We start from the raw sequence: 22,871 nt of genomic DNA, 5'->3' as shown, positions 1-22,871 counted from the left end.
ACCCAGAGTATGCCGCCACAACTGGTGAACGACGTGGTGAGTGCCCTATTCCCGGCGGGTCGATCTGATTTTGTGCCACCGGCAATGCGGTTAAACGACCTAAATGAAGAGATTGGCACTGTTCCCCCCGTCTCCGAAGAGGAACTGGAAGTCGCGATAGGCAGGATGAAGAGGAAGAACACGGCCCCGGGTCCGGATGGTATCCCGGGTGTTGCGCTCGTGCTGGCCCTCGGGACTCTTGGGACCCGATTCCGTCAGCTCCTCACAGCCTGCCTAGAGCAGGGACGGTTTCCTATTAGGTGGAAGACGGGGAAACTGGTGCTCCTACGAAAAGAGGGTCGCCCGGCAGAGTCCCCCTCGGCCTATAGGCCAGTTGTACTGCTTGATGAGGTGGACAAAATGTTGGAAAAGGTGATTGCAGATCGAATCGTCGAGCATTTGAGCAGGGTGGGACCGGATCTTGCCGAGAACCAATTTGGCTTTCGCCGCTGTCGGTCGACGATAGACGCTATTTCTGGTGTCCAACGTTTGGCCAGTGAAGCGACGTCCCGGGGTGAGGTGGTGCTGGCGGTGTCTTTAGACATTGCAAACGCCTTCAACACCTTGCCCTGGGCTACCATAAGGGAGGCGCTGAAATACCATGGTGTGCCGGCATATCTTCGCCGAATTATAGACGCATACCTCAGTGACAGAGCGGTAGTCTACACGGGCCTCAACGGCCCTGAACAGAGGCAAATGTCGTGTGGTGTTCCACAGGGGTCGGTCCTCGGACCGCTCCTGTGGAACATCGGCTACGACTGGGTCCTGCGCGGGACCGTACTTCCTGGTGTCGCGCTACATTGTTATGCCGACGACACCCTAGTCACCGTGCGGGCCAAATCGTATAGGCAGGCTGCTATGGTGGCCACTGCCGGAGTCGCTCAAATCGTAGGCCGAATAAGACGGCTGGGACTGGAGGTGGCCCTCCGCAAGTCGGAAGCCCTACTTTTTCATGGTCCCCGAGCGGCAACGACCTCTGACGCCCATATTATTGTGGGAGGGGTCCGTATCGACGTCGGGTCGACTCTCAAGTACCTCGGTTTAGTCCTTGACAGCCGATGGGATTTCAGGCGCCACTTTGATCTTTTGGCGCCCAAACTCACCAAGACGGCGGCTGCGATGTCCCGCCTCCTGCCAAACCTGGGCGGACCAAGCGTCGCATGTAGGAACCTATTTACGGGAGTGGTGAGATCGATGGCGATGTACGGTGCACCGATCTGGGGACCGAGTCTATCTGCCCGGAACGCGGCTGTTTTGCAAAGACCACAACGTCTGATGGCCATACGAGTCATTCGCGGTTATTGCACAGTGTCGGGTGAAGCAGCATGCGCCCTGGCGGGAACACCGCCCTGGAGTTTAGAGGCTAAAGCCCTCGCCCAGTTGTATACCTGGCGGCAGCAGATGTTGCAACAGGGTCAACCACAAGCACCGTCGGAGGTGAACGGGCAGAGGATGAGGTTGCGCAGCGTGACCATCGAGGAGTGGGACGAGAAACTGGCCCAGCCCAGCGCCGGGCAATACACCATCTCGGCCCTCCGTCCAGTACTGGCGGAGTGGGTAAATAGACGGCACGGCAGTCTCTCCTATAGACTGACACAGGTACTCTCGGGGCATGGCTGCTTCGGGAAGTACCTGTGTCGGATCGGCCGGGAGGAAAACGAGAGCTGCCATCACTGTGATGCCGAAACAGACACAGCTGCCGATACTTTGGCCGTTTGTCCGGCGTGGGAAGAAGAGCGGCAAAACACCGTCGCAACACTGGGCGTACAAGACCTCGAGCTGTCAACGGTGCTCGATAAAATGGTCGAAAGTGAAGCTGCTTGGCAGGCCGTCGCAGAGTTTTGTGAGGCTGTCATGGAGACCAAGGAGGAAGCGGAAAGAGTGAGAGAGGCGACGAGTACTGTACCATCTCGCCGAGCACGCAATGTGCGCCGTAGGAGGCGCGCAAATATGGACCTTAGACCACCATAAGGTCCGGCCTGCGGGCGCCGGACGGGGCAGTCCGACGCCTGATCAGCCACAGGCCAAGAAGGCGCGGGAGCACTGGTGTCCGGTGCGACCGCCCAACGAGACGGATGAGGAGTAAAGCTCCTAAATTGAAGAGGTCCGCGATGGTGGACCAAAGCTTTGCCGAGGCCGCGTTGTGCATGCGCGAGCGATCCCGCAGCCTCGGCCCGAAAGCCGAGAAGGACACCGTGTGGTTTTTAGTCCGTGCAAGTCGGACATACCCCGGCGCTATGCCCCAGCGCCGGGCACGCGGAGGCGTTTTCCACACGAGAAAAAAAAAAAAAAAAAAAAAAAGGTTAGGTTAGGTTAGGTTAGGTTAGGTTAGGTTAGGTTGGGGTGCTACTGTCAGGAAACCTCCACGTTGGCTCGATGATTTGAAGGTTTGCTTCTGTCACTTGATCTTTGATTCGGTGATAGCGGCGGCTGACAAGTTATTGGGCTGGTGCACCCTGGGCGACGGTTAATAACTCCCCGTTTAGGGGTCTTGTTAGCCGTTGGCAAATGTCCTGGCAACTGGTGGTGGGTTACCCATGTCGGGTAACCCAGGTTGGAGAGCCAATTGGCTCAGTGGCTGTGAGAGAAGGGGGCTAAGCCCTCTACTCTTACAGCCGTGGTAGGGGTCGCGGGGGAAGAGGAGGGGTTGGTATTACGGTGCGCCGCTCTCCCTATCCTCCGCGACCAGGCGCGGCCATGGCGCAAACATGGTGGTCGGTGGGGCCGCAGAGGAGGAGGACTGCCGGTATTACGGTGCGCCGCTGTCCCTATCCTCTGCGGCCGAATGAGGCGCGGCCATGGCGCAGGCATGGTGGTCGGTGGGGCCGCAGAGGAGGAGGACTGCCGGTATTACGGTGCGCCGCTGTCCCTATCCTCTGCGGCCGAATAAGACGGAGAGCCGCTGCCTCCGGTCTGCTTCCGGACTGGATGGCGTGCGGCTCGCCTTGGTGGTTGGGGGCGCGCCTGCGGGCGCCCCCCTGAATCGGTGGGACAAGGGTCCCACCCGGCGGCAGGGGTCCTTCAGATGTCGGAGGGCCCCTGAGAGTGGAGAGTCCGGTCTCTGGTGATAGAGACCGGCCAGTCGCTGAGGCGCCTTGTGCTAGTTAGATCCGAGGCGCCTCTTTGTAAAGCGGCCGATGGCATCCGCAGGGGTTTAGTGGGTAGTCTGGGCCGATTAGCTGCCCAGGAGTCCCACACTCAGTGCGTAAATGCATTCCCCTGCGAAAACAAAAAAAAAAAAAAAAAAAAAAAAAGGTTAGGTTAGGTTAGGTTGGGGAACCACCCCACAGTGCTTGCGTCCACGTCGCGTTCCCCGGGCAACGTCGCGTCCTAACCACCGTAACGGAGTGGTTAGGCCGACGGCTAAAGTGCACTGTGCAGAAGGAGCAATTTGCGAACTGTGAAGAATGTCGTCTAATGACCAAATAATGAGGGACGCCCGCGGGCGTTTCCTGAAAAAAGGCCCTTCTCAGGGCCACCCAAAAGGCCCTTCTCAGGGCCACCCAAAAGGCCCTTCTCAGGGCCACCCAAAAGGCCCTTCTCAGGGCCACCCAAAAGGCCCTTCTCAGGGCCAAACAAAGGGAAGGGGGGAAATGGAATGTTCAGGGTCTGAACATTCCGCTGGGGAGGAAACTGACGGGAGTGGCCTCGCTGTGGGCCAAGAGAGGATGGGGAGCCTGTTGGGAAGTGCGGGCTCCATCACCTCGTTGTCGGAGTCGGTGCTGGGCAACAAGCGCCTCTATTCTGAGGTGGCGACTGGTTCCGGCACCGACACTGAGGTCGGTGTGCCACGGGCACAATCAGTGGCGAAGAGGGGCAAGGCTCGGGGTGCCTCGCACCTGACGAGGGCCCGGGCTGAAGCGAGGAGGAGTCAAGAGGAGGATGCCGAGGCTTCCTTCTCGGCCTCTCTAGGGGCTCGGGCCTTCCGGAGGGGAGGACCCCTGAATGGTGGGGACGATGATGTGGTGGTGGCCCCCATTGATGCGCGGGACTTTGGGGCCATGGGTGCTGATGGACTCATGGCCACTGCGGTGGAGAGGCTGGGTATTATAACCAGCCTCGTCGGGAAGACTGCCGCCCTCAAGGGGGGCTTCAACTCCAAAATTATGCGGGCCTCCTCGGATATCAGGGATATCGTGGACACCCTGGTGGCGCGCAGCGAGTCGGACGAAGTTCGACGCCTTAAGGCCGATAATGGTCGCCTCCAAAGGGAGGTGGCCATTATGAAGGCTGAGGTCGCTGCGCTCCGCCGGGGGTTCGAGGAGGCCCGCCGTGAGGCTGCTCAGGCTGCGCGGACGGTACAGCGGCAGGCAGCTCCAGTGGAGGATGAGCTGGAGCAGAGGATGGCCAGATTAATTGATGGCCGTCTGGCAGCGCTAGGACTGGCTGGATGTCCTCGGAGTGCCACTCGTCCACCTCTGGCGGGTGACAACTCCGAGGTGGCGAGGGCTGCAAGGACGGCCATTGAGGAGGCCTCCGGCCTGGGTCCGGCGCCGCGGCTTGAGCAGCCGGTGGAGTTGGAGGTTCGGGCCCCTGCACGCCCGGCCTCTGAGAGGCGGGGTTGTAAGGGGGTAGGTGCTGGGGGAGCGACAGAGTGGGGGCCCTTCGGGCCGTCGACCTCAACAGCTGTGGTCGACGAATGCCCGGAGCTCCCCTGGGTCGAAGTCCGGGGGAGGAGGGGGAAGGGGAAGGGCGTGGGAAAGAAGTCCCAGCCCAAACCTGCGGAGCGACCGGCGGCGGCCCCAACAAAGGCCACTGCAACGGCGCCCAAGGCACCCCCCAGGGCGGCGCCAGCGAGGGCGGCCAAGCTGTCGGCCCCTAGCTCCTCGGCTGTAATTCTCAAGTTACAGCCAGAGGCAGCGCAAAAAGGGGCCACATACAGCTCCGCCCTCCTCAAGGCCGAGCAGGCGGTGAGCCTGGAGGGGCTAGGAATCGGCTCGCTTCGGATTCGCCCGAGTGCGACCGGAGCGAGGCTAATCGAGGTCTCTGGCCCCTCCAACTCAGACAAGGCAGATGCGCTTGCATCGGCCTTGAAGGCGGCCCTTTCCGGCGTCGCGGACGTTTCCAGGCCCGTCAAAACCGCGGACTTCCGCGTGACGGGCCTGAATGATGCGGCAACGGCGCAGCGGATAAAGGCTGCGGTCGCGCAAGCCGGGAGCTGCACGGAGGACCAGGTCTGGGTGGGTGAAATCCGCTCAGACTGGCGGGGCTCTGGCTCTGCCCTGATGCGCTGCCCGGTCACGACGGCTAAAAAGCTGATCGAGGCGGGCAGCCTCACGGTAGGCTGGAGTCGAGTGCAGCTCCGGCACCTGGAGGCGCGCCCCATGCACTGCTACAAGTGCATGGGGAAGGGGCACACCGCATCGCTGTGCCCCTCGCAGACGGACCGCAGCCGGCTCTGCTATAGGTGCGGGGAGGCAGGGCATTTGTCCGCCTCCTGCACAGCGGAGCCCCGCTGCGCGGTATGCCGCGACGCCGGCAAGCCGGCGGGCCACGTGATGGGGGGTAGGGCCTGCAACCCACCCCCGATCCGAGGGAAAGGGCCGTCCCCTCCTCCGCGCGAGGGAAGGCAAGGGGAGGCGCCAGTCGGCCAAATGGAGGAGTGATGGGGGTCACCTTCCTCCAGGCCAACCTCAACCACTCCGCTAGGGCGCAGGATCTCCTCCTGCAATCCATGGCGGAGTGGGATTTGGATGTCGCGGTGGTCGCGGAGCCGTACGCGGTTCCCTCCCTGCCTCACTGGGCGGGGGATCTGGATGGCCTCGTGGCCATCGTGGCTAGGCCTGGTGCCGCCCCTCCCCTCGCGATTAAGAAGAGAGGGAACGGCTTTGTGGTGGCGGTTCGGGGAGAGTACGCCATAATTGGTGTTTACTTCTCCCCGAACCGGGATTTGCCGGCCCTGGAGCGGTTCTTGGATGCCCTGGGGCCGGAAATAAGGCGGTTAGCGCCCCTAAAGGTCTTCGTGGCCGGTGACTTCAACGCCAAATCAACGGCGTGGGGGAACCCGGCCACGGAGCCCAAGGGGCGAAAGGTGGAAGAGTGGGCGCTGGCCGCGGGGCTGTCTCTCCTAAACAGGGGGACAGCCCACACGTGCGTGCGACGGACGGGCGGATCGGTGGTGGACTTGACGTTCGCCACCCCCTCCGCCGCGCGCTCCGTGTCGGACTGGAGGGTGGAAGGGGGGGTGGAGACACTCTCGGACCACTTGTATATTCGGTTCGAGGTGTCGGCCGCCCCCCAATGTCAGGCGGCATCATCGTCCCGGGTGCGCAGCCGGTTCCCGCGCTGGGCCCTTACGCGGCTTGACCGGGAGCTGGCGGAAGAGGCGGCCATCGTCGGCCGCTGGAGCCTCCCGCCTCTAGACGGAATGGGGGTGGACGACGCGGCTGACCGTCTCGGCGACGCTTTCACAGCGGTGTGCCGGGCGGCCATGCCAAGCGTAGGTCGAGCCCCCCCTAGGCGGGCGGTCTATTGGTGGTCGGCGGAGATTGCCGCCCTTCGCGTCGCCTGCAACGCGGCCCGAAGGGCCTATAGTCGAAGCAGGCGGCGCAGTCCCCGGGACGAGGAGAGGGATGGTCAGCTGTATGCGGTGTATGTGGAAAACCGTAAGGAGCTGCAGCTGGCCATCGGTCGGGCCAAGGAGGAAGCCTTCGAGGAGCTGGTGGAGGGTATCGAAAGAGACCCATGGGGCCGGCCGTATAAGTGGGCGCGAGACAAATTGCGCCCACAGGCGACCCCGCTAACGGAGACCCTTCAGCCAGCTCTGCTGGGGGAGATTGTCGGGGATCTATTCCCCGGCAATCCGCGAGGGTTTTCTCCTCCGAGGATGGCCCGACAGCCGCCTGACGCGGAGGGAGAAGAGGTGGAGGCAGATCCGCCTCCCGTCACCGACGTCGAAATGGAGGTGGTCCTCGACCGCCTCCAGACAAGGAAGAGGGCACCGGGTCCAGACGGGGTGCACGGGAAAGTGCTTGCGCTGATTCTCGTGCACCTCGGGGAGGAGTTTCGGGGGCTGCTCAACCGCTGTCTGCGAGAGGGGCAGTTCCCGAAATTATGGAAGGAGGGCCGGCTCTGCCTTATTCCGAAGGGGAGCCGGCCCTTGGACTCGGCTTCGGCGGTGCGACCTCTGGTCCTGCTGAGCGAGGCTGGGAAGGCCCTAGAGAGTGTTGTGGCCTCTCGCCTCGTTCGGCATGTGGAGGAAGGCCCGGGACCGCGTCTCTCTGACGTGCAGTACGGATTCCGGGCCAAGAGGTCCACCATCGACGCCCTCAGGCGTCTGCGGTCGGTGACGGAGGAGGCGGACAGAGAAGGCGAGGTGACCCTGGCGACGTCGTTAGACATCGCCAACGCCTTCAACAGTATCCCGCACTGTGTAATACGGGAGGCGCTCCGGTACTTCGGAGTGCCCTCGTACCTGCGGGGGCTGTTGGGGGCGTACCTGGAGGAGCGGGTCGTCCTGTACGAGGACAGGGGAGGTCAAATGGTCCGGCGGGGCGTCGGGTGCGGTGTCCCGCAGGGGTCGATTCTCGGCCCTATCCTGTGGGACATCGCATACGATTGGGTCCTGCGGTGCCGGCTTCCCCCCGGGACGGGTGTCATCTGCTATGCGGATGACACTCTCTTCACGTCCCGGGGTGCGAATTTCGGTGAGGCGGCGCGGCTGGCCGAAACGGGCCTCGCCCTTTTGGTCGGCCGCATAGAGAGGTTGGGGCTTCGGGTCCGACTGGATAAGACCGAAGTCCTCCTCTTCCGCGGGGCCCGGACGCGAGGACCTCCCCCAGGGGCGCGCCTCCAGGTGGGTCATGAGGAGTTGAGGGTGAGTGCCCAGATGAAATACCTGGGCCTCATCCTCGACGGGAGATGGTCCTTTGTCCCCCACTTCCGAGAGCTGGGGCAAAGGATCATCAGGACGGCTGCGTCGCTGGGCCGACTCCTGCCCAATCTGGGTGGGCCCAGCGACGCTGTACGGAAGCTGTACTCCGGCGTGTGCCGGAGTATGGCGATGTACGGCGCCCCCGTTTGGGTGGACGCCCTTGCCGCGGAGAATAAGCGCCTTCTCCGGCAGGCGCAGAAGGTGATCGCGGTAAGGGCGATACGGGGGTACCGTACAGTGGCGTTCTCTGCGGCCACAGCCCTCGCGGGCGACCCGCCGTGGGAGTTGGTGGCGGAGGTGCTCGCCGAGGTTTACCACTTTGTGGCGAACAGGAGGGAAATCGGCGAGCACCCCTCGCCTGAGATGGTCCGGCGGGTCCGCTTGCGAGGGCAAGCGGAACTCATGCGGAGGTGGGAGGCAGACCTGGCGCGGGCAACGTACGGTGTACGCACAGTGGAGGCCCTGCGCCAGGTCCTGGAGAGATGGATGTTGAGGCGGCGCAAGCCTCTCACCTTCCGCATGACGCAGGTGCTCACCGGGCATGGCTGCTTCGGTGAGTACTTGCACCGCGTGGCCCAGCGGGAGACCGAGCCGGTCTGCCACGATTGTGGCGAGGCTCGGGACACTGCTCAACATGTTCTAGAGCAGTGTCCCAGGTGGAGTCGGCAGCGCCACGATCTGGTGGCAGTGCTCGGTGGAGTGGATCTGTCGCTCCCGAGTGTCGTCAATGCGATGCTCGGGAGTGACGGAGCCTGGGCGGCAGTGGCCTCCTTCTGTGAGACTGTTATGTCACAGAGGGAGGCCGAGGAAAGGAACCGCGAGGACCACCCCCTCGCGGAGCCGATCCGCAGAAGGCGGACGGGGGTGCGACGCAGGCGCTACCTTGCGCGCCTGCAGGCGCCCCCCTAAATCGGTGGGACTAGTCCCACCCGACGGCAGGGGTCCACCAGGTGTCGGTGGGCCCCTGAGAATGGTGAGTCCGGTCTCTGGCGAAAGAGACCGGCCAGTCGCTGAGGCGTCTTGTGTTAGATAGATCCGAGGCGCCTCCCTGTAAAGCGGCCGATGGCACCCGCAGGGGTTTAGTGGGTAGTCTGGGCTGGATAGCGGCCCAGGAGTCCCACACTCAGTGCGTAAATGCATTCCCCTGCGAAAACAAAAAAAAAAAAAAAAAAAAAAGGTTAGGTTAGGTTAGGTTAGGTTAGGTTAGGTTAGGTTAGGTTAGGTTAGGTTAGGTTAGGTTAGGTTAGGTTAGGTTAGGTTAGGTTAGGTTGGGGTGCTAGTGCAGGAAACCTCCCCGAGTGCCTGATCCCTTGAAAGCTTTAATGGGCTGACAAGGGCTCAGGACGGTGCACCCTGGAAACGGCAATCAATAACTCCCTACGGGGTCTTGTTGGTTGCTGGCCAATGTCCTGCAATCCTTTCCCTCCTTTCCCTCTGTCCTCTTCCCATCCTTAAAGAGTCGGTCTGCTCCCGGTACTTCTCTCATAATGAGAGTCGACTGGCGATGCGGATCGCTCTATCCTTTCCCCCTTTTCCTTCCTTTCTTCCTCAGTCTGTCCGGTGGAGTAAACCACTCGAAAAATCAGTCGTTTGGGGTGGGATCGGGTAATTGAGCTTAGGTCAATGCTAGGGTGACCGCACACCTGAATTAAAAAAAGGAACGTTCAAAAAATGCAAGTCGTGAATAAAGAAAATCTACCCCAGGGTGGTACCGGCCGTACCGCGGTCGGAGAATCCACCCCGGTGTCTAATGACACCGGCTGCCCCTCGTATTCTGGGGGGGGCAATTTACGCCTTGCGCCTTCGGACGCAATTGTTGATGCAGTAGTAGGAGACGATGTGGTGGGAGACGAAGTGGTGGGAGACGAAGTGGTGGGAAAGAATGCGGGAGATGTTGTCGCACAGGTTTCGGACTCTGAAATGAGTGTTAAGAGTGCCAGTAGTGGTTGCGGACAGTCCCGCTTCTTCAGGAAACGGCGGAACACGGAGAGCCCGGAATTGAGTTCTGCGACGGATGAGGATAATCCTCCACAGGCGCGCGCTCAGCGCGGTAAGAGAGGTAGAGGAAGACCGCCGACAACCGGCGAATGTATTGGCCTCGGGAAGGCAAGGGAGGCTCTTCAGGCTACTCGTCGTGCCGAGTTTCTGAAGGTCCGCATCGGTGAGGAGGATCGGCAGTTGGCTGAAGCCGCCAAAAAGGTGGCGGTCAGGAGTGAGAGGGCAGCGTCACGCGCCTCCACTCGGTCTGAGGCGGAATTCGAGCCGGAAGACCTAACTACCGGGTCTATAGAGGAGAGGCTGAACAACTCTGTTGCGGCAATAAGAGCGGTTGGGAAGATGTCCAAAGGCCTGAAGGGCACCGCCCAGAAGACCCTCAAGGATGCGGCAGCCTCAATTGAAGACTTAGCACACGAGCTAATGGAGAGATGTACCTCCAGCGAGACGCGCCGCTTGCAGGCGGAGAACGCTCGCCTAAAACAGGAGATGGCTGACCTTCGTCAAGAGTTAGACGAGATTCGAACGGAGGTCTACAAGTCGAAGCGCTCAGCTCAACCTGAGACTGAAGCGCCGCGGGACACGCCAGCACTGGAGAAACAGCTGACGAGTCTCCTTAAAGAAGAACTCGGTCGATTCAGGGAAGAGGTCCTTACGAAAGTAAACTTTTTGGAGGGGAAAGTCCTCAGACCCACATTGGCCTCTGACCGGGGCAGCAAAGGTAGAGCTCCAACTATGGCCACGTTTGCCGAGAAGACAGCGGCCAGGCCGACTTTGGCAGAGACTCCTGTGGAACAGGTATCGCAGGCGGTCGACATCCCGCCCTCTCAGCCGAGTACAAGCACAGCCCCAGCTAAAACCAAGAAGGCTAAAAGGAAGAAGGCCAAGTCTTCCAAGACTGCACCTGATGCGGCCGCGGCAGCTGCCCCACAGCAAGCGGAAGAGGGTGCCTGGCAAACTGTGGGTCAAAAGAAGTCCCAAAAGAAGGCCACTAGAAAAGAGGCCCAGAAGAAGAAACGGCAGGAAGCCAGGCTTCGCCCGCCCCGGTCAACAGCGGTTGTTTTGACCCTGCAGCCGCACGCTTCTCAAAATGGCGTGACATATGAGGAGGTGTTGGGTCGAGCAAAAAGTCAGGTGGATACTGTGAGCTTGGGTATCGAGGGCATGCGGTGCAAGGTCACGGCCACTGGTGCCCGCCTCTTGCAGGTGCCCGGCAGTTCTAGTGGCCCCCTAGCCGACGCCTTGGCCGACAAGCTGAGGCAAGCCCTGAATCCGGAGGAAGTGAAGGTCTCCAGACCTGTAAAGCGGGTAGACCTGCGAATATCTGGCCTGGATGATTCCGTGACTAGGGAAGAGCTGACAGCAGCACTGGCCAAGGCTGGAGCTTGCTCTGAGCTGGACCTTAAAGTAGGCGAGATTCGTCGTGCACCGCGTGGTATGGGGACCTCGATTGTAGCGTGCCCGGTGACTGTGGCTAAAAAGCTGGAGGATGGCCGTCGGCTCCTAGTTGGCTGGGTGTCTGCCAGTGTTAAGCTGTTAAAGCAAAGGCCGATGCGCTGCTACAGATGCATCACGGGTGAGCATGTGGCGACGCAATGCAATTCTGCGGTAGACTGTAGTGGCCTCTGTTTCCGATGTGGCAAACGAGGCCACGAGGCCAGGACGTGTTCTGCGGCGCCCCATTGCCCCGTATGCGCGGAGGCCAATAAGCCCGCCGATCATGCAATCGGCAGTAAACTATGTAAGGCAGCCAATAAGAAGACGGGCAAGACACCCAAAAAGGCCCCAGCCTCTCGGCCTAAAATACCCCCCACCGAATCGTCACAAGGTGTGGAACCTTTTGAGATGGAATGTCCATAATGTCTCAAAGTACGACATTCTTGCAGTGCAACATCAACCACTCTGCCAGAGCACAAGACCTTCTGTGTCAGAGCATGGCGGAGTGGGGTGTCAAAGTGGCGATAGTTGCGGAGCCATACTTTGTTCCGCCTCGTGACGATTGGGTGGGGGATGCTAGCTGCTCGGTGGCCATCATCTCGTCGCCTTCCTCAGGCTCGCAATTCCCTGAAAACATCACCAGGGACGATGGGTTTGTTGCAGCGCGGATAGGGGATTGCGTAGTGGTCGGCGTGTATTTTTCGCCCAACAGGGCTCTAGCCGACTATGAGGCATTTCTCATACGTTTAGGATCTGTCGTGGTCAGCAGCCATCCTCGCCCCGTGATCGTGGCCGGGGACTTCAACGCCAAGTCCTTGGCGTGGGGCTCCCCGGTTGCGGACGCGAGAGGCGAGCTAGTTGAGGAGTGGGCGTTGCAACTCGGTCTCACACTCATGAACCGGGGAACGACCCACACTTGTATTCGACAAAGGGGTGGCTCAATCGTTGATCTAACGTTCGCCAGCCCCTCCCTATCTCGACGAATTGCGGACTGGCGGGTTGTTGAGGAGGTGGAGACGCTCTCTGACCACCGGTATATTCGGTTCAGTGTCTCCGCCCAGACCTCCGGCCAGCCAGCTACGCCTACCGGACTTGACGTAAGCAGCCCCCGTTGGGCCATAAAACGGATCGACAAGGAGCTGCTAAAGGAAGTGACGATAGTACAGGCCTGGGCGTCGGCACCTCCCGCTGAGCCTATAAACGTGGATGAGGAGGCGGAATGGTTTAGGGACACGTTAACCGCTGTGTGTGACGCGGCGATGCCCAGAGTACGGAGAGTACCGTCCCGACGGCAAGTATACTGGTGGTCCCAAGAGATTGCCCAACTCCGGCGAAGGTGCATATTTCGTCGCCGCCTCTATGCTCGTCATAGGAGAAGACGTCGCCGCACCGCAGATACAGCCGCTCGCGAGGCGGAACTCTACGAGGAGTATAGAGCGGCAAAGGAAGAACTCCAGGTGGCCATTCGCACTGCCAAAGACAGGGCGCGAGAAGAGCTATTGGCGACTCTGGACAGAGATCCGTGGGGGCGCCCCTACCTGTTGGTGCGGGGGAAACTTCGCCCATGGGCTCCTCCCCTAACCCAGAGTATGCCGCCACAACTGGTGAACGACGTGGTGAGTGCCCTATTCCCGGCGGGTCGATCTGATTTTGTGCCACCGGCAATGCGGTTAAACGACCTAAATGAAGAGATTGGCACTGTTCCCCCAGTCTCCGAGGAGGAACTGGAAGTCGCGATAGGCAGGATGAAGAGGAAGAACACGGCCCCGGGTCCGGATGGTATCCCGGGGGTTGCGCTCGTGCTGGCCCTCGGGACTCTTGGGACCCGATTCCGTCAGCTCCTCACAGCCTGCCTAGAGCAGGGACGGTTTCCTATTAGGTGGAAGACGGGGAAACTGGTGCTCCTACGAAAAGAGGGTCGCCCGGCAGAGTCCCCCTCGGCCTATAGGCCAGTCGTACTGCTTGATGAGGTGGACAAAATGTTGGAAAAGGTGATTGCAGATCGAATTGTCGAGCATTTGAGCAGGGTGGGACCGGATCTTGCCGAGAACCAATTTGGCTTTCGCCGCCGTCGGTCGACGATAGACGCTATTTCTGGTGTCCAACGTTTGGCCAGTGAAGCGACGTCCCGGGGTGAGGTGGTGCTGGCGGTGTCTTTAGACATTGCAAACGCCTTCAACACCTTGCCCTGGGCTACCATAAGGGAGGCGCTGAAATACCATGGTGTGCCGGCATATCTTCGCCGAATTATAGACGCATACCTCAGTGACAGAGCGGTAGTCTACCCGGGCCTCAACGGCCCTGAACTGAGGCAAATGTCGTGCGGTGTTCCACAGGGGTCGGTCCTCGGACCGCTCCTGTGGAACATCGGCTACGACTGGGTCCTGCGCGGGACCGTACTTCCTGGTGTCGCGCTACATTGTTATGCCGACGACACCCTAGTCACCGTGCGGGCCAAATCGTATAGGCAGGCTGCTATGGTGGCCACTGCCGGAGTCGCTCAAATTGTAGGCCGGATAAGACGGCTGGGACTGGAGGTGGCCCTCCGCAAGTCGGAAGCCCTACTTTTTCATGGTCCCCGAGCGGCACCGACCTCAGACGCCCATATTATTGTGGGAGGGGTCCGTATCGACGTCGGGTCGACTCTCAAGTACCTCGGTTTAGTCCTTGACAGCCGATGGGATTTCAGGCGCCACTTTAATCTTTTGGCACCCAAACTCACCAAGACGGCGGCTGCGATGTCCCGCCTCTTGCCAAACCTGGGCGGACCAAGCGTCGCATGCCGGAACCTATTTACGGGAGTAGTGAGATCGATGGCAATGTACGGTGCACCGATCTGGGGACCGAGTCTATCTGCCCGGAACGCGGCTGTTTTGCAAAGACCACAACGTCTGATGGCCATACGAGTCATTCGCGGTTATTGCACAGTGTCGGGTGAAGCAGCATGCGCCCTGGCGGGAACACCGCCCTGGAGTTTAGAGGCTAAAGCCCTCGCCCAGTTGTATACCTGGCGGCAGCAGATGTTGCAACAGGGTCAACCACAAGCACCGTCGGAGGTGAACGGGCAGAGGATGAGGTTACGCAGCGTGACCATCGAGGAGTGGGAAGAGAAACTGGCCCAGCCCAGCGCCGGGCAATACACCATCTCGGCCCTCCGTCCATTACTGGTGGAGTGGGTAGATAGACGGCACGGCAGTCTCTCCTATAGACTGACACAGGTGCTCTCGGGGCATGGCTGCTTCGGGAAGTACCTGTGTCGGATCGGCCGGGAGGAAAACGAGAGCTGCCATCACTGTGATGCCGAAACAGACACAGCTGCCCATACTTTGGCCGTTTGTCCGGCGTGGGAAGAAGAGCGGCAAAACACCGTCGCAACACTGGGCGTACAAGACCTCGAGCTGTCAACGGTGCTCGATAAAATGGTCGAAAGTGAAGCTGCTTGGCAGGCCGTCGCAGAGTTTTGTGAGGCTGTCATGGAGACCAAGGAGGAAGCGGAAAGAGTGAGAGAGGCGACGAGTACTGTACCATCTCGCCGAGCACGCAATGTGCGCCGTAGGAGGCGCGCAAATATGGACCTTAGACCACCATAAGGTCCGGCCTGCGGGCGCCGGACGGGGCAGTCCGACGCCTGAACAGCCACAGGCCAAGAAGGCGCGGGAGCACTGGTGTCCGGTGCGACCGCCCAACGAGACGGATGAGGAGTAAAGCTCCTAAATTGAAGAGGTCCGCGATGGTGGACCAAAGCTTTGCCGAGGCCGCGTTGTGCATGCGCGAGCGATCCCGCAGCCTCGGCCCGAAAGCCGAGAAGGACACCGTGTGGTTTTTAGTCCGTGCAAGTCGGACATACCCCGGCGCTATGCCCCGGCGCCGGGCACGCGGAGGCGTTTTCCACACGAGAAAAAAAAAAAAAAAAAAAAAAAAAAAAAAAAAAAAAAGGTTAGGTTAGGTTCGGAACGATTGGCCTCTCTGGCTGCCGGCTCCCACCCAGAGACCCAACAGGATGAAGGCTGGGTAAAGGTGACCAGGAGGTCCAGAAAGGTGCCGAAACCTGTGCAGGGCCGTGCTGAAGCGGCAAGCCAGGTGTCCCAGAGGCCCAAAGGACGACAGGCGCAGTTGCAGCCCAAATTGCGTCCCCCCCGCTCGGCTGCAGTTTTGATACAACTGCAGCCAGATGCGCAAAAGCGAGGGGTGACTTATAAAGAGGTTCTCTCCGATGCCAAAAGCAAGCTTCGGATGAGTGAGCTGGGCATTGGAGGGATCTCCATTAGGGCGGCCAGGACTGGAGCTCGGCTACTTGAGATTCCGGGCCTCGACCGTGGTGCCAAAGCGGACGCCCTTGCCAAGAGGCTTGGAGAAGTCTTGGACGCAGCCACGGTCAAGGTATCTCGTCCGGTCAAGTGTGCTGAGCTTCGAGTCCTGGGTTTGGACGACTCTGCCTCGCAGGAGGAAGTGCAGGCAGCAGTCGCTGGCGTTGGTGGATGTGCTGTGGATGCTGTTCGGGTCGGTGAAATCCGGCTTGGTCGCTCCGGGAAGGGCACGGCCTGGGTCAGGTGTCCAGTGGAGGTGGCCAGGAAGGTGATGGCCGGCCCACTTGTGGTTGGTTGGGTTTCGACGAAAGTCATAGTGCTTCCGCCGAGGCCCCTGCGGTGCTTCCGATGCCTGGAAACAGGTCATGTGAGGGAGGAATGCACCGCAGAGGTCGACCGCAGTGGACTGTGCTATAGGTGTGGCTCCACTGGACACTTGGCCCGGGATTGTGACAGTGCGCCCCGCTGCACAGTATGTGCAGAGGCTGGCAGGCGTGCTGATCACAGGGTGGGCGGTAAGGCGTGTGTTGCCCGTCCACAACGGCAGAGAGGAAGGAGGCCGCGGGCGGCTGCCATCGGGCAGTCGCAGTTGGCTGTGCAGCCACACACTGCTGAGCGGGAGGAGACAATGGCAAACCGCTGATGGCCAACAAGTGGTTGCAGTGTAACCTCAACCACTGCGCCAGGGCTCAGGATCTTTTCTACCAGAGCATGGCGCAGTGGTCGGTTAATTATGCCGTGGTCACCGAACCCTACTTCATTCCGAGGAGTGACAGTTGGGCCGGTGACCACGAGGGTCATGTGGCCATTGTATCGCGGGCAGGGTCGACGCCCTTTGAGGGTGTAGTCTGCGGCAGCGGGTTCGTCTCGGCTCGACTGGGTGATGTGGTTGTGATGGGAGTCTACTTCTCTCCTAACCGCACACTTGGCGAGTTCGAGGCGTTCCTTGCTGAAGTAGAGGTCGTGGTGCGCAGGAGTCACCCTCGCCTCGTCCTGGTTGCGGGGGATCTCAACGCCAAGTCCACGGCGTGGGGGTCTCCGGCGACGTGTGGGCGTGGTGAGGTTTTAGAGGAGTGGCTTATTGCGGTCGGCCTGAGCGTGGTTAACCGGGGTGCGGCAGACACGTGTGTGCGGTTGCGGGGGGGCTCCATAGTCGATGTGACGTTTGCGAGCCCCATCCTGGCGAACCGTGTCCAGGGTTGGCATGTGGTTGAGGATGCGGAGACTTTATCAGATCATCGGTATATCCGGTTTGATGTCTCCGCATCGTCAGCTGCACATGTTGGTCCAAGCCGCCCCCCGGACCGGTGCGGTCCAAGGTGGCAGCTCAAGAAGCTCGATAAGGAGCTGCTGCGGGAAGCTGCAGCCATCCAGTCCTGGTTTTGTACGCCGGAAGAGGCTGACGTCGAGGGTGAGGCGAGCTGGTTCAGGGAATCTATGGTCAGCATCTGCGATGCCTCCATGCCCAGAGTCAGCTCGCGTCCTCCTCGTCGCTGGGTGTACTGGTGGACTGGCGAGCTCACACAGTTGCGTGCAACCTGTGTGGCTGCCAGGCGTCGATACACTCGGCAGCGGAGGAGGAGGCGTCGAAACCAGGCCTTGGAAGATGAGCTGCACTCAGCCTACCGACAGGCCGCGGAGGCTTTGAGGGTGGGAATAGCGGAGGCTAAGGCTCTGGCCAGGAAAGAGTTGCTGGAGACCCTCAATCGCGACCCGTGGGGAAGGCCATACAAGGCAGTGAGAGATAAACTCCGCCCGTATGCCCCCCCACTGACGCAGAGTCTCCAGCCGGAGTTTCTGGACAGGGTTGTGGCCGCCCTATTCCCGCCCCAGGAGGATTTTGAGCCTCCCAGCATGTCCGCGTCTCTGGCCGAGGGGGGCGGGGAGGTCGGTCGGGTTCCAGAGGTGACCAGTGACGAGCTGGGCGCAGCGGTACTTAGGCTGCGCGAGAAAAACACGGCTCCTGGTCCCGATGGAATACCCGGCCGGGTTATCGTCCTCGCCCTCGAAGAGGATGTGCTGGAGCAGCGAGTGCGGAGCCTTTTTAGTGCTTGCCTCGCTCGAGGCTCAGTTCCGGCCTCGTGGAAGGTCGGTAGGCTGGTGCTCCTCAAGAAGGAGGGGCGCCCGGCGGATTCACCGTCGGCGTTTCGGCCCCTCGTGTTGCTTGACGAGCTGGTGAAGCTATTCGAAAGAGTAGTTTCTGCTCGGCTCGTCAAGCATCTCGAGGAAGTTGGTCCGGACTTGTCCGACCAGCAGTTTGGGTTCCGCCGGGGCCGGTCGACGATTGACGCCGTTCTGAGAGTCAGATCTCTGACGCAGGATGCAGTTGCCCGGGGTGAGGTTGTTTTGGGGGTGTCTTTGGACATCTCCAACGCTTTTAACACCATCCCCTGGGCCTGCATTGGAGAGGCACTGCGGTATCATGGCGTGCCTCTCTACCTGCGTAGCATAATAGGAGACTATCTCTCGGAGCGGCGTATCATCTACCCTGGAAGGGATGGATGGCAGGAGGCGGCGGTGAGTCGCGGTGTTCCACAGGGGTCGGTCCTTGGCCCGCTCCTGTGGAACATCGGGTACGATTGGGTGCTGCGGGGGGCGAATCTCCGGGGTGTTGACGTCATATGCTATGCCGATGACACCCTGGTGACCGCCCGCGGCACGACAATCGGGGAGGCGGTTGCGCTGGCGACGGCTGGAGTCGCTCAGGTGGTGCGACGCATCCGCTTGCTGGGCTTGGAGGTGGCGCTCAATAAGACCGAGGTTTTGTGTTTTCACGGTCCTCGGAGGGCGCCCCCTCCCGGCCTTAGCTTGACGGTGTGCGGAGTCAAGCTGTCCATCGAGCCGGCAATGCGCTATTTGGGCATTGTCCTCGATGGCAAATGGAGCTTCGGCGCCCACTTTGAGCGACTCGGGCCGAGGTTAGTGGCTGCGGCTGGTGCGCTGTCGCGACTCTTGCCTAATTTGGGCGGTCCTGAGGCGCATTGCAGGAGCCTATACTTGGGGGTTGTGCGATCGATGGCCTTATACGGTTCTCCTGTTTGGGCCGACGCCCTGAATAGCCGGAATATCGCCCTTCTGCGTAAACCGCAGAGGGTGATGGCGATCAGGGCCATAAGAGGGTATCGCACAATCTCCCATGAGGCGGCGTGTGTGCTAGCCGGATGTGTGCCCTGGGACATTGACGCGAGGGCCCTTGCGTCACTTTATTTTCAACGCAAGGAGGCGCGGTCTCAGGACGTCCGGTTGGCACCTCGTGAAGTTACTGCGCTTCGCGAGGAGTTGCGGCAGCGCACAGCATTAGAGTGGGTCGGAAGGCTGGAGGAGCCCAGTGCGGGCAGCAGAACCATCGGGGCAGTCCGTCCGGTTCTGCTACAGTGGTTGGCCAGGCAGCACGGAGTCCTGTCGTTCCGCCTGACGCAGATACTCTCCGGACATGGTTGTTTCGGAGGATATCTGTGTCGGATAGCGGGTCGGGAACCGACTGCCCGGTGCCACCACTGCGACGACTGTCCCGATGAGGACGCCCAGCACACGCTGGACAGTTGTTCGGCGTGGGCTGAAGAGCGCTCCATATTGCGTGCTGCCATTGGAGACGACCTCTCGCTGCCTTCTGTGGTTCGATCTATGGTCGGCAGCGAGACGTCGTGGGCGGCGATGCAGGTCTTTGCGGAGTCAGTAATGCTCCGCAAAGAGGCGGCGGAAAGAGACCGGGAGGTAACTGCCGACCTGGCCATCCGTCGCCGGCGCCCGGGGCGCAGGCGCCGGGCTTTTGCTCGGTACTTGCTACCCCCATAACGAGGGTCGGTCGGGTGGCGGTAGCGGGTTTTCCGCTGCCCGGCATACGACCCTCCGGGTTGAAGGCGCACGATGTGTTCCGTGCGCCTCCCCCTTTTGGACGGAGAGTGCGAGCTCGGTGAAGCTCCCCCCGTAAGGGTTCGCTCCATTCCCCTTCCGTTTTGGAAGGGCGAATGAGAGAGGAACACCATTATAGCCGCGTCGGAGTCGTGGAGGTTTGTTGTTCCCATAACTCCGACAAAAGCGGCCGAGTATGAACACCGGGTGGTTTTTTTTTTTTTTTTTTTTTTTTTTTTTTTTTTTTTTTTTTTTTTTTTTTTTTTTTTTTTTTTTTTTTTTTTTTTTTTTTTTTTTAGTGGGTTCATGCCCCACATACCCGTCTGGCTTCCCGCGGCTAGACGGCAAGACGAAGGTCTTTTTCCACTCGAAAAAAAAAAAAAAAAAAAAAAAAAAAAAAAAAAAAAAAAAAAAAAAAAAAAAAAAAAAAAAAAAAAAAAAAAAAAAAAAAAAAAGGTTAGGTTAGGTTAGGTTAGGTTAGGTTAGGTTAGGTTAGGTTAGGTTAGGTTAGGTTAGGTTAGGTTAGGTTGGGGTGCTAGTGCAGGAAACCTCCCCGAGTGCCTGATCCCTTGAAAGCTTTAATGGGCTGACAAGGGCTCAGGACGGTGCACCCTGGAAACGGCAATCAATAACTCCCTACGGGGTCTTGTTGGTTGCTGGCCAATGTCCTGCAATCCTTTCCCTCCTTTCCCTCTGTCCTCTTCCCATCCTTACAGAGTTGGTCTGCTCCCGGTACTTCTCTCATAATGAGAGTCGACTGGCGATGCGGATCGCTCTATCCTTTCCCCCTTTCCTTCCTTTCTTCCTCAGTCTGTCCGGTGGAGTAAACCACTCGAAAAATCAGTCGTTTGGGGTGGGATCGGGTAATTGAGCTTAGGTCAATGCTAGGGTGACCGCACACCTGAATTAAAAAAAGGAACGTTCAAAAAATGCAAGTCGTGAATAAAGAAAATCTACCCCAGGGTGGTACCGGCCGTACCGCGGTCGGAGAATCCACCCCGGTGTCTAATGACACCGGCTGCCCCTCGTATTCTGGGGGGGGCAATTTACGCCTTGCGCCTTCGGACGCAATTGTTGATGCAGTAGTAGGAGACGATGTGATGGGAGACGAAGTGGTGGGAGACGAAGTGGTGGGAGACGAAGTGGTGGGAAAAAATGCGGGAGATGTTGTCGCACAGGTTTCAGACTCTGAAATGAGTGTTAAGAGTGCCAGTAGCGGTTGCGGACAGTCCCGCTTCTTCAGGAAACGGCGGAACACGGAGAGCCCGGAATTGAGTTCTGCGACGGATGAGGATAATCCTCCACAGGCGCGCGCTCAGCGCGGTAAGAGAGGTAGAGGAAGACCGCCGACAACCGGCGAATGTATTGGCCTCGGGAAGGCAAGGGAGGCTCTTCAGGCTACTCGTCGTGCTGAGTTTCTGAAGGTCCGCATCGGTGAGGAGGATCGGCAGTTGGCTGAAGCCGCCAAAAAGGTGGCGGTCAGGAGTGAGAGGGCAGCGTCACGCGCCTCCACTCGGTCTGAGGCGGAATTCGAGCCGGAAGACCTAACTGCCGGGTCTATAGAGGAGAGGCTGAACAACTCTGTTGCGGCAATAAGAGCGGTTGGGAAGATGTCCAAAGGCCTGAAGGGCACCGCCCAGAAGACCCTCAAGGATGCGGCAGCCTCAATCGAAGACTTAGCACACGAACTAATGGAGAGATGTACCTCCAGCGAGACGCGCCGCTTGCAGGCGGAGAACGCTCGCCTAAAACAGGAGATGGCTGACCTTCGTCAAGAGTTAGACGAGATTCGAACGGAGGTCTACAAGTCGAGGCGCTCAGCTCAGCCTGAGACTGAAGCGTCACGGGACACGCCAGCACTGGAGAAACAGCTGACGAGTCTCCTTAAAGAAGAACTCGGTCGATTCAGGGAAGAGGTCCTTACGAAAGTAAACTTTTTGGAGGGGAAAGTCCTCAGACCCACATTGGCCTCTGACCGGGGCAGCAAAGGTAGAGCTCCAACTATGGCCACGTATGCCGAGAAGACAGCGGCCAGGCCGACTTTGGCAGAGACTCCTGTGGAACAGGTATCGCAGGCGGTCGACATCCCGCCCTCTCAGCCGAGTACAAGCACAGCCCCAGCTAAGACCAAGAAGGCTAAAAGGAAGAAGGCCAAGTCTTCCAAGACTGCACCTGATGCGGCCGCGGCAGCTGCCCCACAGAAAGCGGAAGAGGGTGCCTGGCAAACTGTGGGTCAAAAGATGTCCCAAAAGAAGGCCACTAGAAAAGAGGCCCAGAAGAAGAAACGGCAGGAAGTCAGGCTTCGCCCGCCCCGGTCAGCAGCGGTTGTTTTGACCCTGCAGCCGCACGCTTCTCAAAATGGCGTGACATATGAGGAGGTGTTGGGTCGAGCAAAAAGTCAGGTGGATACTGTGAGCTTGGGTATCGAGGGCATGCGGTGCAAGGTCACGGCCACTGGTGCCCGCCTCTTGCAGGTGCCCGGCAGTTCTAGTGGCCCCCTAGCCGACGCCTTGGCCGACAAGCTGAGGCAAGCCCTGAATCCGGAGGAAGTGAAGGTCTCCAGACCTGTAAAGCGGGTAGACCTGCGAATATCTGGCCTGGATGACTCCGTGACTAGGGAAGAGCTGACAGCAGCACTGGCCAAGGCTGGAGCTTGCTCTGAGCTGGACCTTAAAGTAGGCGAGATTCGTCGTGCACCGCGTGGTATGGGGACCTCGATTGTAGCGTGCCCGGTGACCGTGGCTAAAAAGTTGGAGGATGGCCGTCGGCTCCTAGTTGGCTGGGTGTCTGCCAGTGTTAAGCTGTTAAAGCAAAGGCCGATGCGCTGCTACAGATGCATCACCGGTGAGCATGTGGCGACGCAATGCAATTCTGTGGTAGACTGTAGTGGCCTCTGTTTCCGATGTGGCAAACGAGGCCACGAGGCCAGGACGTGTTCTGCGGCGCCCCACTGCCCCGTATGCGCGGAGGCCAACAAGCCCGCCGATCATGCAATCGGCAGTAAATTATGTAAGGCAGCCAATAATAAGACGGGCAAGACACCCAAAAAGGCCCCAGCCTCTCGGCCTAAAATACCCCCCACCGAATCGTCACAAGGTGTGGAACCTTTTGAGATGGAATGTCCATAATGTCTCAAAGTACGACATTCTTGCAGTGCAACATCAACCACTCTGCCAGAGCACAAGACCTTTTGTGTCAGAGCATGGCGGAGTGGGGTGTCAAAGTGGCGATAGTTGCGGAGCCATACTTTGTTCCGCCTCGTGACGATTGGGTGGGGGATGCTAGCTGCTCGGTGGCCATCATCTCGTCGCCTTCCTCAGGCTCGCAATTCCCTGAAAACATCACCAGGGACGACGGGTTTGTTGCAG

General features: G+C 59.7%; 1 protein-coding gene across 1 annotated transcript; it reads left to right on the top strand.

Annotated features, from left to right (window-relative positions):
• The first annotated feature begins 20,432 nt into the window (after positions 1-20,432).
• Positions 20,433-22,631, top strand: LOC128677305 (uncharacterized). Its single transcript, XM_053758052.1, has one exon. The coding sequence runs from the start codon at positions 20,433-20,435 to the stop codon at positions 22,629-22,631; it is 2,199 nt and encodes a 732-aa protein (XP_053614027.1).
• The last annotated feature ends 240 nt before the right edge of the window (positions 22,632-22,871 follow it).

Source organism: Plodia interpunctella, chromosome 17 (assembly GCF_027563975.2).
Source record: "Plodia interpunctella isolate USDA-ARS_2022_Savannah chromosome 17, ilPloInte3.2, whole genome shotgun sequence".
Lineage (NCBI taxonomy): Eukaryota > Metazoa > Arthropoda > Insecta > Lepidoptera > Pyralidae > Plodia > Plodia interpunctella.
This window is presented reverse-complemented; position numbering and strand designations above follow the sequence as displayed.